The following is a 15259-nucleotide window of genomic DNA, read 5'->3' as shown; positions in this document are numbered from 1 at the left end:
TACCACCAAAGACTCTTTCCTGAACGCACGAAAAGAGGTACGTACAAACAATCTCAGTAAAACAGTAAAAAAAAAAAAAAAATTTTAGGTGCAAATTATGCCACTAAGTGTACCCAGAGCCACGAACTAAGCAACACTTCAGGGTGACGACCTTTCAGTCATCTTGGTGCTCAAATCACAGCTGTCAGTTATTGGAAATCGCAGGAAACACTTCGACTACCTCCATAAATGTTAAAACAGTCTGCGACAGAGCAAAACAATGTTGCGTGAACTTACCGACACCCTATATAAAGCTCAGGAAGTCGCATTTTCAAAATTCTAGTGTTCGGCAATTGCACCTGTTCTGCACTAAGCCCACAAGAAACTCAAGGAATGAAGTGCCAATACTCTAAGCGTGGCTTCCCTAGTGACTCTAGGTGCACCAAGGCATATCAAAATGTAGCTAAAACAAATATCCTTTCCACAATGTAATTACTAAACAAAATGTTTACTCATAGCGCAAAGAAAAAATATGAATGTTGGATTTTGTGCAACCAACACAATTTTTTTTTACTGTAATTCAATGTGCCCTGCAAAAAAGTAGGAGCAAGAAAAATTTTAAGACATACACTTCATACCTTACTATTTAAAAAAAAAAAAATCCTCCAAGTTACAGTGCAAAACTTCTTGTTCTGTGCAAAAAAATATTAGCCCCCATAACGACTGCGCCATTCCCCAAAGCCCTAAGCAAAGCACTTCGTGCTACACCACAGCATTCAGCCGAGGCAAGGCCAGGCTGCCTTTCTGGAGAAAACTCCATTCATTTTGCTGCTGGTGGCATACAATTGTGTTTATATGACGCTGACAACCTGCAAATGAAACATAATGCATTCAGAACATGCCTAGCATCTCCACAGGAGCTGACGAGGGCAATAAATGAAACTCTGAGAACATAATAACGCTCTAAGACAGGGACAAGAGTAGGAACGAGACAACACAATGCGCTAACTTCAACTGTTTAGTCGTCAGAAAATCAAGGGTATACATACTCTGCATCATCGTGCCATTCAGCCAATCCCGTGCCACGCCAATGCTCACAAGAACTGTCTTTTTGTTGCCCAGATCGATTGACACCACGCTGACACATCTATCCCCATAGTTTTTTTGTCAGGTCTGCCTCTATAATTTCCCTTACAGTCTTATCTCTGTTTTCTAATAACAGTGCACAAATTAAATTCAGGTTTGCACCCACAGTCATGGCAGTGCATTGACAAATGACTGTCCCACTGTCCGCTCACTTTTTGGTTGTGTTCGCGCAATCTATCATTTAGACATCTTCCCGTCTGTCCCACATACTTTCTGCCGCACGTCAGTGGGATCTGATAGACAACTCCTTCTGCGCATTCTACAAGCGGGCTGCAATGCTTTTTCACGCAGTCAACCGGTGGTTTGGGGTAAGGGTCCGTCAGTTTGTACAACTTGGCAAGTTTTTGCGGTGCAGAAAAAAACCACTTGAGCATTTACACGGTGTCCTATCTTTTTGAGATTGTGTGCGGTTTTGTGCATGTAAGACACAATCGCCTTACACATCTTACAGACAGACACCTATGGATGGTCTAAGCTGGTTCAACTCACTGTCACTATGGAAACTAAAATTCAATGAATGAACATCATCTTCCGACTCACTTCCATTTGTCATTGACGAAATTAATTGCATATGCACCAGAATCACGAGAAAGATAACGTTTTTGAGGAGCATAGGCCTGCAGCAAGGAGGCCATGCTTGATGCAATCACTCACGATCCCAGAACTTTGAAGTCACATAAAAAATTCCCCCTTACCGAAAAGCAAAAACCGAAACCGAAACCCAAAGCGTAGTTCTGAAACATCCTGGATGGCACCACAAGTTTAGGAACAATGCTGAATGCTTTGAAATGGTATTTGAAATCCACTGACCAAATTGAATGATTTAAATAGGCACGGAAGGAAAGAGGAGACATTTACTGTCACCATCTTAGACCAGACCAGATCTTAGACCGTAAGACAGGAGCCCCTCTATAATACCGGGTGTACCCACCTTCGACTCAGGTTATCTCTGCAAGTCATTTGTCGTACAGACGTTCAGAACAGCGCGAAGTTAGTCTACCCCAAGTGGGGGCACCCCACATCTCCATCGAGGGTCCCCCCAAAGAGAGCACGAAACATTCGTATTCGTCCCTGCCAGACCGACTTTAACCTTCCCCCTGCCTGAGAACCCACGCAATGAGGGAAAGCACTCACCTTGCCCTGAGGGCTCTTTGTCTCCACCCAGATCTCTCCCGACAGGTCAATGGATGGAGGGGCAGGCCCCGACGGAGCGCCATTGGCTCCCCCGGAAAGGGAAACGGGGCCACCAGACATTCCGGGCGGACCACCGGACATTCCGGGCGGACCACCAGACATTCCTGGCGGACCACCAGACATTCCTGGCAGACCACCAGACATTCCAGGGGGACCTCCAGGCATACCGGGCGGACCTCCAGGCATACCAGGCGGACCTCCAGGCATCCCGGGCGGACCTCCAGGCATACCAGGGGGACCACCAGGCATACCGGGCGGGCCTCCAGGCATGTTGGGGCCACCTGGCATGCCGGGAGGACCGCCGGGAATGCCAGGACCCCCCGGTCCCGGACCAGGGCCGGGGCCGGGGCCCATATTCGGTGGTTGCGGGGGGCCCATGCCGAATCCTGGAGGACCCATCGGCATCATTGGTGGTCGAGGCATGGCACCAAATGCGTCGCCGTTCTGCAAAGCGACGTGCAAGTCTGTCATTGGGCAAATGCTCCAAGGCTCCTCTTCACTGCCGAGCAGCAACCCCTCAGGGCAGCAGAAGCAGCCCCCCCCCCCCCACACCCCCCCCCCCCCCAACCACAGGCAAAGACCATGACACTGTGCCTAGTGAAACAATCACATGCTGGCACCATTCACAGCACATGCCACGCTGCACCCTGCAGAGCTGTGGCACATAATGTACTACACTGCTGTGAATAATGACATGTCACTTTAACGACCGGGGCACTGCAGTGGCCAAGAATGCACAGTGGGCTTCCACACTCCCCGAGAACACTCCACAGATACCTCATCCGAGTCCACCATGCTGCACCCCTTGTTGACTTCTACTAGTTCGTGCTTTCACCACCCAAAACAGAATGCGCTCGTTCACTGTACTATGGTGCCTGGTGTCCGATTTTGGTCACCGCAAGAGCGAGATCTAATTTACCTCTCGCGGAGCTATCTAGGATAGCGTTCGCGGATGGTTTGTCTGTTAACGCGAGTGAAGAATGCGGTTTGTTTGTTACAAAGTCATTTACAGACGAAAATAAAACAAGAAAACACAGTATATCGCCTGCTAGCAAACAAAACAAAAAGTGGATTGTCTGCCACGAAGCGAGTGCCACAACGAACTGAGGTTGGACAAACACTGAAATTGTGATTGTCTGCTATTTTTTTCGTTTAAAGCCATGGACAACCCACGCTTCCTTTGAAGATCTAAGTTGTTCTGCTGCCATACAGAAGCTGACATTGACGGGTGGATGAAGGAGTACTAAGGATCAAAGGCCGTGAGACCTCTCTCGCCACTTGTGTGTTGGTGAGACATTCTCACCAAAATATTGCCCAATCGTGAACTCGTAAACAGGTCAAAAATTTCTCTCATTGGTTGATTATGTGCATCCAGCAGGAAGTTCTGAGGCCATGTTCAATCAGCAGTCAAGAACACTTGCTCTCACCTTGACCAAAATCAAACCACTAAACACATATTCAACTGGTGCACTTCCCATATCCTCAAAACCAGTCAAAGTACACTGATTTAGTCGTTTTTCATGATGCCCAGAAAACATCTAGCTGAAACCGTACCTTAAAGTTCACTAATTAAAAAGTTAATTATTCAAGTCTTTAAGAACCTAGGTAATTATACCAAAGTTTATTCATTTTCCCATATAGGCTTTTTGGTGCAAACCAATAGGATATCAACCTTCTTTTGTGCAACGCACACTTTTTGCTGGAGCAATTTGGCCCACGTTTTGGGAAACATCCTCTACAAAGCATATAGGCCCATAGGGTCATTATTAAAAAACCTGAATGGGGCTGAAAGGGGTTTATAAAGTCAAAAATTTACACTAGCTTGATCATGCTGACACACTGGGGGACACAGAGTGTGTCGAGCTACCATACACATGAAGAATGAGGTTGCATCAAATATGATATACCTCACAAATGCTGGAAACTCCACCGAAACCTTATGGTAGCAGAGGCGAACGGCGACATTGGCGCCTGTAGCGGATCTGGAGCCTTCGCCAGCAGACGACACAACGTAAAAGTATGGGCTTTGAGGCGTTCTAGATGTTTGCGAGCCCCATTTCCCTAGCCAAAGAGCTCAAACAATTAATTACGTTCAGCGTGTTTGCACAGCAATATCCATGATCACAACTGGAATGGTAATCAAATTATAATGCACATAAAACATAGATTTATTTATTCATTAAGTAGGCTCAACACCGTTCAGAGTATTACATATGACTGGTTCATGTCTGAAAGCCGGAAAGACGGTCTTATCTATTAGAACTATGTTCTTAAAACTTACTTTTGAGATGATCACAAAAACCATCTCTTCTCAGAATAGGTGATCACAAAAACTGCTAAGACCTTAAACTAAAGCCTTTCCCATCCTGAGTTCTGTGAGACAAAAGTGACACCCTGGCTCACCTGCAATGGCATTACCACCTACTCATACCTGCCAAGCTCAGAGAAACCAAATCCGGGAGAATTTCTAAGCCGGGAGGGGGGGGGGGATTTAAAAAGAAATATTGATAAAAAATGTACATGATGACAACTTCATTGCATCTATATTGCACTAGCGAGTAACAGCCGGGCCTCGCTATCATTGCAGCCGTTCGTTACGACGGCAAAAACTACTTATTTAAGAGCGAGGGGGGAGTGGGGGGGTAATTTGCGTTTTCCGGGAAATTTTTTTGTAAATCGTACAACTGTGCAAATTGGTCAAAATTCGGGGGTTTCCAGGGTAATACGGTAGACTTGGCAGGTATGCCTACCGTATGTAAAGGTTGCTAGCGAGCTCCATTCCCAAAAATGCCATTTTAGGCAAAAGGGCATTTACGGTGTCGTGTGGCATGACACCCTCCCTTTTTCGGGAGAGGGTCCCCTTTCTACTTAAAAAAGCCTAGGCCTGACAGGTGTCTCAGGCGAGTCACAAGAAACACATCAGGAAGGAATGTCTATCTGATACATTATTTATTCTTATCGTCAAAAAGCCATTCAGCACAAACCACATCTAGATCAGCCACCCTCGCTGCACCATGACAGGCCTGTCGCTATTTGATTTTAAAATTACCCTGCAGTTTGTGCTGATCTCTGAAACATTTTTTTCTTTTTTTTACATTTTTATGCAGCGTTCTAAGGTAAAAACCAAATTTGAAAAAAAAAAAAAAAAAAAGAATTGAAGGATTTGGTGGACTTTCGGTAAATACCTAGAAAGTTGAGCTCTAAATACAGTCTACGTTAAGATTAACCACAAATTACACCAGACAATATCCCTACTAAAGTAGGCAATAAAAACAAAATTGTATTTGGCTTAACTTGTAATAGATATAAAATGGCAGGAACTCAACAGTGAAATTTGAAATAAACGTTATGAACATTTACAACGTTCATAACAAGAAAAATGGTTCACCAGAGACTTTATGCCAAATGCCTTCTGGCTGAAATAAATCTGGTCTCGTGTCACTCACAATGGATTCATAACAGCCATGACAAAATCCAGATTTAGAGATTAGCTTATTTGTACTTCGGTGCCGATGTAAGCGAAGAGAGAGGCAACTAGACTTAATTGATTTCCCGAACTCTAGCTACACCTTGCCAAAATTTGCCACAACTGGATAACTTATCTAGACCAACTAACATCCCCCAGCAAGCGCAGGTGTTCCCCCCCCCCTTTAGCAGACCCTGTGCCTAACCCACGTAGTCAACACAAAGGTATGCCCGGGAACGTGCAGTGCGAGAAAGTATGATTGATCCACTTCTCCCAGAGCCAGACTAAGAAACACTTCACTGTTACAGAAGTACTCTAGTGGCCAGGGAAGTGCAGATCACATCTGGACCAAAGAGTCGTGTGCTGCCAAGCAGTGCAATGGCCCACCCTTGCCTGCGTTTTCCAATTGCCCCGAGCCACACTGCTGCACATTCCCAAACATCCCCAAGCCCGTCAAGAGGTCAGAGTGCTCACCATGCCAGGAGGGGGTCCCATGCCCATAGGAGGAGGCCCCATGTTGGGGGGCGGGGGGAAGCTGGGGTCGAAGCGGGGCCGGTACCCGGGTGGGGGCGGTCGTCCCATAAGGGGCCGCATCATGGGGGGTGGCGGCCCGCCGCGCCGGTTGCCCCCCATCATGCCGGGGGGTGGCCCCCGGAAGCGAGGGTGGGGTCCCCTGGGTCCAAAACTGCAACAAGACAAGGAAGCTTGGAGATGGCAGGAGACGGCACCATGGCCTTAGACACACAGAGTACAGGACCTTCTCAGTCTTTTCATTTTCCCCCTTTCTGTCGTGCAAGCCACCTGACAGTGTGCCGACGGTGCTTTAGAACAGGTTATTCCTGGACACCACACATTGTCCCGACGGTGGAGGAAACATATGTCCTCAGACTTCTCCAAGCAAGGGAAAGACACTCATGCAGCCCATACATCTCACGAAAGTCAAGAGCCAGAGGTGACATTGCATCCGAGGGCATGCCAACGAAAGCTTGCACCGCAGAAGATCACGGGTTCCATTTTCATTCCTACTGGTTTTGGAGCGGCACAACCACTGAACTGCTGCACTATTACTGCATAATGCACATTCGAGACAACTAAGCAGCCCTACTCCGTTGGCAAAATTGCTTCTCCACACTCAGAGAACAAGGCACCACATTTAAGAACCTTCTGTCAAATGTTCACGTTCAATATACCTAATCCTTTTGCTACGGAAATAAGAACATGTTTCCCAAAAACCAGCCAGAAAAGAAACAAGTTTGACAACGAACACGTCAATGCACTCTTTGTCGGACGAGAAATAATTACTACAAATTACCTTACATTCTTGCAAATTAAGTGCAAGCTTTCGTTTGCACTTGACAATTCTAAACAATTTGCAAATACTAAATCTCACGAGGCACAAGAGACAGGATATCCTCAAGCCCCATTACAGGGCATTGCTTCAAGGTTCTCGTTGGTGACCTGTCGCTTTTTCTAAAACGAAAGGAGGATCGTTCAGATTGACTTTGTCAGGCATTTTGTTATGATGACTGCCTCAATGGGCCTCTTTTAAAGGGCAACTCTGCTCAATTTCGAAAATTTCGAGATAGTGGCCGATTTTGCTTTTTGAAGCTCTCAAAAACAATCCCCAATCCTTTGTTTCGCAAAAAATAAAATATTTTTCATGCAATTTCACTCTAGCCATGATCGCAAACCGAAACCGAAACAGTGGCAAAGCCGGACAACATTGTATCTTCGGCATCACTAAGCATGTACACCCACGTGATATAGAAGGGGTCACGTGATCTATCACGTGGACATGTGCTTCGCAGTCATCGTCGCGTTGTCTGCAAAGCACGTGCCATCGCACATCAATACGCACTGAACACACACCGCGCTCAACAAGGCGATGGGCCTATAAGTAGGGTATCAATAGTCGAGCGCCGAGCCGTCCGAGCGGGCCGAGCGCGTCGCTCACGTCTCTCACGGCGCTGGCGCCACGCGTGCTCCCCCCGAAAAAGAAAACAAAATTAAAAAAACAAAAACAAAGAATTGAGCATGCTTGATGACGTCACGGACGAGCCGGGAAAACGAATTTGAAGGAAGCGGAAATGCAGCCGGGCAGTGTTGTCTGGTCCGCACGTCTCATCTAAAACCAGCAGATTCGTGCTTGTCAAACTTTGACAGCGATTTTATTTACCTTCTAGGCGGAATTCCATCGTAATATTTGCCATGTGGGCTTTGTAGATAATAACAAAGAGAACTGTATAGTTTTGCACTACCGAAAAAGAAGCGGAGTTGCCCTTTAAAGGTGAATTTATGCCTCAGGCAATAAGCGTGGTGCATTTTCAAACAACTGGATTTTAGGGTTCTGACTACAAAGTAGGCTTATGAATAATTTTATTTGAAATGGTACTGCTGAGTGGACCCAGAGACCATAACATACAATCTTTTGATCATGTTCTCACATTTTTGTGCCAATGTTGACTGAAGCACATCCATAATGTCCCCAAAACTGGCACACCGGTACTAACGTGTAAATGGGACCAACTTTTCATGACTTCATGCATTCATGAAGTTCACGAATATTGTTTAGTGCTCCTTTACATACATTTAGATATATTTATTTCCCAGAAGTCAGTGCTCTGTATATCTACTTATACTGCTCCTGACTAGTCACCTGAACTATCTGAAAAAATAAGTACTAGCTAACAATATGTCCCAAGTTACAATTTTTAAAGGGATACTACAACGAAATTTCGGTGCTAAATCAAATTTGGGGGTTTTACGTGCCAAACCTACGACGGGCATCCTGGCACGCCCCAGCGGAGGACTGAGGATTAATTTCGACCACCTGGGGATCTTTTGACGTGCAACCGAAAGCTCAGTTACACGGCGCCTTCTCCGCAATAAGCCTCCGTCATATTGCGGGCACCTCGGTCGGGATAAATTTCGGTGCTTATTTTTTGGTCCATATGTGTTCAAAAAAGCAGAATCACATCAAACAGACCAATATCTTGTTAGCACCTGGTGGATGTTGCTAACGCCTCGTTTGTAATGCCCGTCTAGGAACCTTGAGAGGTAGTGACGGTAACTGTCTCGCCTCCGGCCACGAAGAGGAGAGAAGGGGAAGGAGGAACTCCCCTCTTTTCGAAAATTCCTTTTGTGTGACCCAGAAGTCGCTATTGTCCCTCTACAAGATTATAGAAGATTAACCAGTCACTTGAAATTCGTACAAAAGCAGCCGCTTCGGTGGCTGGAACGACCAGGCCATCCTCTCGACGTCAGCCTCGCCGTAGCTTTGCTCGTCCAGAGACGAACTACATCACGATCGCGTTGGATGTCACGTGGCCTTGCTGGCTGTTCTCAGAGCGCTTGCCAGAGTGGGCCGTTTGTAACGAAAAATACAGCCACCTGGCTCAAAATACAAACATGCCATTGTCATTTACGGATATTGTGGATTATATTCAACCTATTTTTGAACATGACGGGTATATTTCAAATTTCATTGAAGTATCCCTTTAAGAGCCCCCTGCAAACTATTAAAGCATGTAGCAAAACGACCTACCCTAAATTTGAAGGAAAATATGAAAAAATAGGAACCTGGGAAACTTTTGGGCATGCAACAACAGTATTATCTGTGCTTTTGAAAAAGACTGATTCATAAAACTGGAGCAAGCCACCTTTCAGAAGAGGAAGAGTAGTTTTTTTGTTTTTTTTTCTTTCTATAGACCTTTGCAGAAAAGAGCTCTCTGGCCGCCGCCATTTTGCGACTCAAGCAACCTTATCAGCCAGAAATTGCTGCCACCTGCCCGAGCTGTGGAAACTCGGTAAGTGCAACTCCCCAAGTGCATTGTGCATTCGGAATTCGCCAGCTTTTCTTGAAAGTTTTTACTGACTTTGCCTGTTCAGGATGCTTACGTTCCTGGTGTTATCTTCCATTGCGAGAACCAGGGAATATCAGGGCTCGTACACTGCTCAGCCTTCGCAGGAAACGAATAGAAGCAAACGGCAAACAGCCTGCGACGCAGGCCGTTATATGTTCTTCAAGGATTATTTTTGATGAGATAATCTCCGAAAAGCCTTTCCGGCTATGTTTCCAATCGTCGCGAAAAATGGTTGATAGGGTCCAGAGTATGGGGACGGAAAACACATTTGTTCATTTGCTTTGGTGCTGCGCAAAAAAGCAGCACTCATCAAAACGTGCCCCTAAGACAAGCCGGATTCCATTCAATCCTCGTGAAGTGACTATCATGGACACTGTTTATTGGATATGCTGTGTTATTTGAGACCTTTCTCAAATCCTGTTCAGATTACGTGGCTCCGTGTACAATACATGTTGTTCAATTGATGAGACTCGTTGAATTTTATGTTGTAAGCGGGGCATGCCCATGCAGTCCGGCTATCCTGTGGTGTGGTCAAATATTTTCAGCAGTTAAGACCTTTGTAGATTGACACGGCCGAGTGTATGGTGCCGTAAAAAAATCAACATTAAATGAAACAAACATTTCAGTTGCATTTGTTCTGTTGCACACGGACTCACCAAAAATAGCTTTCATTTGTTTGTTTTTGTTCCCAAAAATAGTGCAATGCTTTCTTAAAAACCTCGAGAAATTCTCTTCGCCATAGAACACAAAAGAAAACGAGGCAATTTAGCCGCCACCAGCGTCCGGAATTGCGCCTCGGCAAGCTGCCACAGCTCACCGACGAGAAAACCTACAGCCCAGCGCGGTCGGGCAACGCTGATGTACACTCTCAAAACTAGGGACACGTGCTGTACAGCGCTTCGTTCGAGACTGCCGCTGGAAAGGTCTATAGCTGCAGTGTAATAAGGTGCTGGCTTGCCTGATTGCTCAGACCATGTTACATTCACTCCCGAGCTGACAATGCAACGGAAGCAATGCAAATGCTGAACCAATCAGATGGGCACTGCCCCACGTACCGTAATTTCCCGAGATAGCCCACCTAAAATCGGAAGCGAATCCGGCGAAAATAAGGAGCAGGCTAACTTTCGGTGTGCAATCAAAAAAAGCAGAAAAAATGCTAGTTTTAGATTTTGTGGCCTGCGAAACTTGCGATTGCAGGGAGGGGCGATGAGCCAATGATGGCTGTCCTGCCCAGTCAGCAATGTTCACTCATGTCTTGGCTAAGTGACACCATTTCTGCCAAGGTGGCCAGGGCCCTGCAATTAATCGAAGCTTGCTAAAAATAGGGGCGGGTTATTTTCGGGGTGGAGCATCCTCAGGATATTATGATAACCAAGATCTCTGCCTCTGTATGTATGTAGACAAATAACAAAAGACAATTGTTGATTGGTCGTGCAATCACACAGCTGCACTTCTGCTAGCAGAACGAACACTGAACTTGGAATGGTACAAAAGCTTTTCTCAGGGGGTGGAGGTTCAAAAGCATACAACTTAGTAATATGTCGAAGAGAGCCCACCAACTGCACCGCAATGTAATCAACGTGACAAGGTTAGTAAAGAACATAGTATTAAAAAATTAACTACAAAAATTTTTAGTAAATCCAAGATGTTTCTGTCCCTTCTTTCTTCTTGTGCATATCCACATCATCACCAGTCACTTTCCGGCTCATTCTCTTTGGACTCAATGCTTCCGGAATATCTTCCAGTCTGCCAAGATGATTACTCGCAATGATGAAATGCTCAGAGATGTTCAGTGAGTGCAGAGAACACGTCTAAGAAATAAGGTAAGACAAGAGCGACATTATCGGGTAGTTTGCCTACACTTTTACACAAGCAGTAGTAGATGAGTTTCATTCATACATCATCTGATCCTAGAACAGTCCTTATTCCTTAGCTACGATACCCACAAAAGCCGTCTTTTGAACAGAACAAAGAGAGGCACTTGAATACAAGATGCGGCAAGCTCTGCCTTGCAACGCTCAGTGGTGGACTGGCAACAGCCATGTGCGGGCATCCCAATCAGCGAAGGCAGAACACAAAACTGCTGCTCAAGGTAAGAGGGATGCGAGGAGGCAGCGAGCACCAGTGGCAAGCACAAGGGGATTACCTCGACCTTTGAAAATATGCAAACAAGTGGCCCACCTGAAAAAATGCAACCACATTCGTAGTGCTGCCACTGTTCACATGCTGCTCACTTTGCTTTTTTAGTATGGCCCAACTCGTTGGAATTCATGCTTGCTTTGGTGGAAGTTGCTGATAACATGACGGAGTCCTATGGGCTGAAAGCACCTTTAGACACAATACGAGTAGTCCTTTGTCTTTTTTGATGACACGGTGCTCTTGGTGCCATTTTTCCATTTAGATCTCTCTTTCTTGGTGCTCATAGATTGCAACATGACAAACTGTACGGTGCATGAATATTGGTACAAAGACCACGAGATTTAAAGTTGTCAGGTCTACAGGGATGTCGCAGCGAGTTAATTGCAGGGCAATGCATGGTTTGCACGTGATGTTATCCCACCACGCTGATGGTCATTCCTACTTGTTCGAGACGAGAACCAGTTCGGTCGTGCGAAATAAAGGCTGCAGAAGGTACACGCTCATCAGCAAGACCACCACAATGGTAGTCAATACAAGCCATGGAAAGAATGGAGCTGCGCGAATTCCTGAAGTCAAACGGGATTCCGCTATTGAGCTTGGAAGGCATCTTCAGAAAAGTAAAATGCCGGGGTAAACGTGACGAAACCCGGTTCCAGGTATCACGAACATGATAACCCTCGAAATCACGTATTCTTTAACCCGATTATTCACGCTCTACAAATTCCATGATTGAATACAGGTTTGCGGCATTCGATTCATCGCGAACTAGAGGCCCATTTGGGACGCGAAGCACTGGGCGGTGCAAAGTTATAGCCTCAATTACTGCCGACTGCACAACTGTTTTACTGCAATAGCAAGGTGTACGGAGAGCTGACATGGTGCATGCAACAAGCCGGCATTGCAGTCAGCCATCAGTGCGAAGTACCTTTCCCTTCTCCCGGTACACGCTCTTCACACTAACGTGCGCGACACGAAGGCTACCGTGGGAACGCAACACCACACGCACTCGCGAACGATGGTATGAATCTTGTGGAACGAAGCGATCGTAAACCTGCGCAACGAAGTGCTAGAACGCCGCAAACATGGGGCGAGGTTCCGCCATTGTTTTCGCCACGGCTCAACTGACTGATCTAATGCAATACGTTACCTCGGTGGACCTCTAGGTGGAAAACCATCAGTTCCTCTGTTCCGATGACCGAATCCGCCCTTTACACCATCGTTTTGAATTTCTCCGTCGGACATATCAAAATTACCATCTTCCATTGTACACCGCAAACTTTGCAGCGGCGTTTGCTACAAAATGCCACTAAGAATGCAACCACGGTGACTAGGCCTGCACACCCAGAAAACATATACCAGGTGAGCATAGGTGGCGCTAGTGCATGTACTACTTTTTACTACTTTTACGATGAAACCTGTAAAGATACAAGTAAGTAAAATATTTCTTTTATAAATTGGTAGTTTAATTGCTAAAATTTGCGTAAAAATGAAGGGAGTGTTGCTGCGGCCATATCGGCTATATGGATAATACAGTTATTACAAAAAACGCTAGAGGCTCAGCTGGCGCTAGTGTCTACGGGACTTCCGGTTGCAAATTGAAGCAGACAGCATGCAGTCTACATTTCCAGCCTCCCTGTGTATTCCTACGGGAAAACGCGCGTGAATTTTATAATAATAATAATAATAATATTTATTCAACTCGGAAAGAGTTGCGACACCACAAAAGGCGAGGAGCCCATACCAGGAGGTCTGTGGTGCCGCAGTTACATAAACGACAAAAAAAAAAAAAAAAAAAAAAAAAAAAAACAACAACAACAACAAACAAAACAACACTCGGCTGCGTGCTGCTTAGGACCGCAAGTGCGGTATTGCCCCCCTGCAGATGGGTCTTATATCTTCTTTCTCGCTCAGGCCCGCTGTCAGCTCTGATGGCAGGGACCGCCACAATTTTGTCTCTTCGCCGAAAAATAACACGAATAACTTTTGTCATTTCGGTTGTACCGGATAGTATGTATCTTTATTGGTATTGTGAAAGTGTAATGGACTACTTCCATAAACCCCTGCGTGCAACACGGCGCGCGTTGCTCTTTGGGAACTAGTTGGCTAGGGAGGAGAGTGGCATGGTTTCGGTTTCGATCGGCAGCGTGAACTATTAAATAAGGGACACTGACAGGGTGTTTATGCCCGCCGAGGTTTTTAGTTGTACGTGACATATGAGAGCTCAACTACCCAGAACAGAATTTGCGGCTCGAAATTCGGTTTCTTTCCGCCCGAAAACCGCCGATCAAGAACTGGCCGGTTCGAGTCTCGCTCACTCTCTTTTTCGCGGTCACGGGCCGTTTTCTAAGGTATCGATGCGACCACCAAATTTAATCAAAGTCGTGGGTCACTGAAGGCACACACTCAATATTAAATATAGAAAAAAATATGAAACCCATTTTTTCTGGCTTCTAAAAAGCTGTAAACACGTTGATTGAAAAAAAAAAAGTTTCACAGACAACCGGAAGCATTCTGTGCGTTCGTCGTTTCGCGACTCGCGGGGACGGCGATGGCAGCGGACGACGGGCGTGGGACCTCTATTTCAGAACTGCCGTTCGCGGCACCGGCGAATTCTGTTTACCTTTAAAAGAGAAATTTGGGACTGATCAAAATTGGTATTCATTTCGTACGACACGCCCGGCCACCAAGCCGATTTGCACGAAGACGTCGCCGAGCCGTCGCTCCCTTCTCGTGGCTGAAGACATCGCTCGCGCAAACGTCAAGCACGACGTGTCTACTTCGAGTTGAATATGCACGCGTACGATTTCTTTACTAGGTTCGAATGTCCCCAAAGCGTGGTGCTTCCCGACTTCGACCCGGGAGTGCTTTTGCTGGAGAAAAATCGACAGCAAACTTTCCAACTTAGTTTACCGGCTGAATTATTACTAAGGAAAGAGATCCATCAGAGGAGAGATGCTCCGGTAGCTCAGTGGGAAAGACGTCCGGTTCACACGCGGAAGGACCGGGGTCGATCCCCCGTGAAGCATTTTTTCATATTTTTTTTTTTTTTACAATCATCACTGACGAAACAAACAAAAAAATAACAAACAAATGTTGTGGACGATACCTCGCTGAATTAAATGGTATGGGATTTCCGTTTTGACACCTGCGAACTCAATGTAATCACTTTCCACAAAATGCAAGGAGCATATAAATCAGGTAGCGTCCGCTTTCCTAGGTGCCCGTAAATGTTCTACAGGAATTGCAGCCAGCCATTGGTCCCGATCCCGTTAATCTTTCGGAAACTCTGTCGCACAATGCCCCTTTTTTCGGACGCAGGACATGTGAGCCAGCTCTTCACGCAACATCTTGGGCGTATTCTTTTCGGAGCCCATCATGAAATTCACCACGGGCACTCACTCCTCATCTCCAACTCCTCAATGTACAAAACAACTCATCTTGGAGTACAGAACAACGAGCGGAACAAACATAA

The 15259-nt window shown here is 46.0% G+C and overlaps 1 protein-coding gene across 1 annotated transcript in view; it reads right to left on the bottom strand.

Moving 5' to 3' along the window:
• LOC8024153 (transcription elongation regulator 1) overlaps positions 1 to 13118 on the bottom strand; it is a 60314-nt gene extending 47196 nt beyond the window's left edge. The window contains exons 1-3 of the mRNA XM_029972575.3: positions 12935 to 13118; positions 6260 to 6470; positions 2260 to 2763 (exon numbers count right to left, since the gene is read on the bottom strand). Of these exons, the coding sequence (XP_029828435.2) occupies positions 2260 to 2763; positions 6260 to 6470; positions 12935 to 13050 (831 nt within the window). The 5' untranslated portion in view covers positions 13051 to 13118. The remainder of the gene's footprint in view (positions 1 to 2259; positions 2764 to 6259; positions 6471 to 12934) is intronic.
• Positions 13119 to 15259: the final 2141 nt, after the last annotated feature.

This window comes from Ixodes scapularis, unplaced genomic scaffold, assembly GCF_016920785.2.
Source record: "Ixodes scapularis isolate PalLabHiFi unplaced genomic scaffold, ASM1692078v2 PGA_scaffold9__187_contigs__length_104089568, whole genome shotgun sequence".
Lineage (NCBI taxonomy): Eukaryota > Metazoa > Arthropoda > Arachnida > Ixodida > Ixodidae > Ixodes > Ixodes scapularis.
This window is presented reverse-complemented; position numbering and strand designations above follow the sequence as displayed.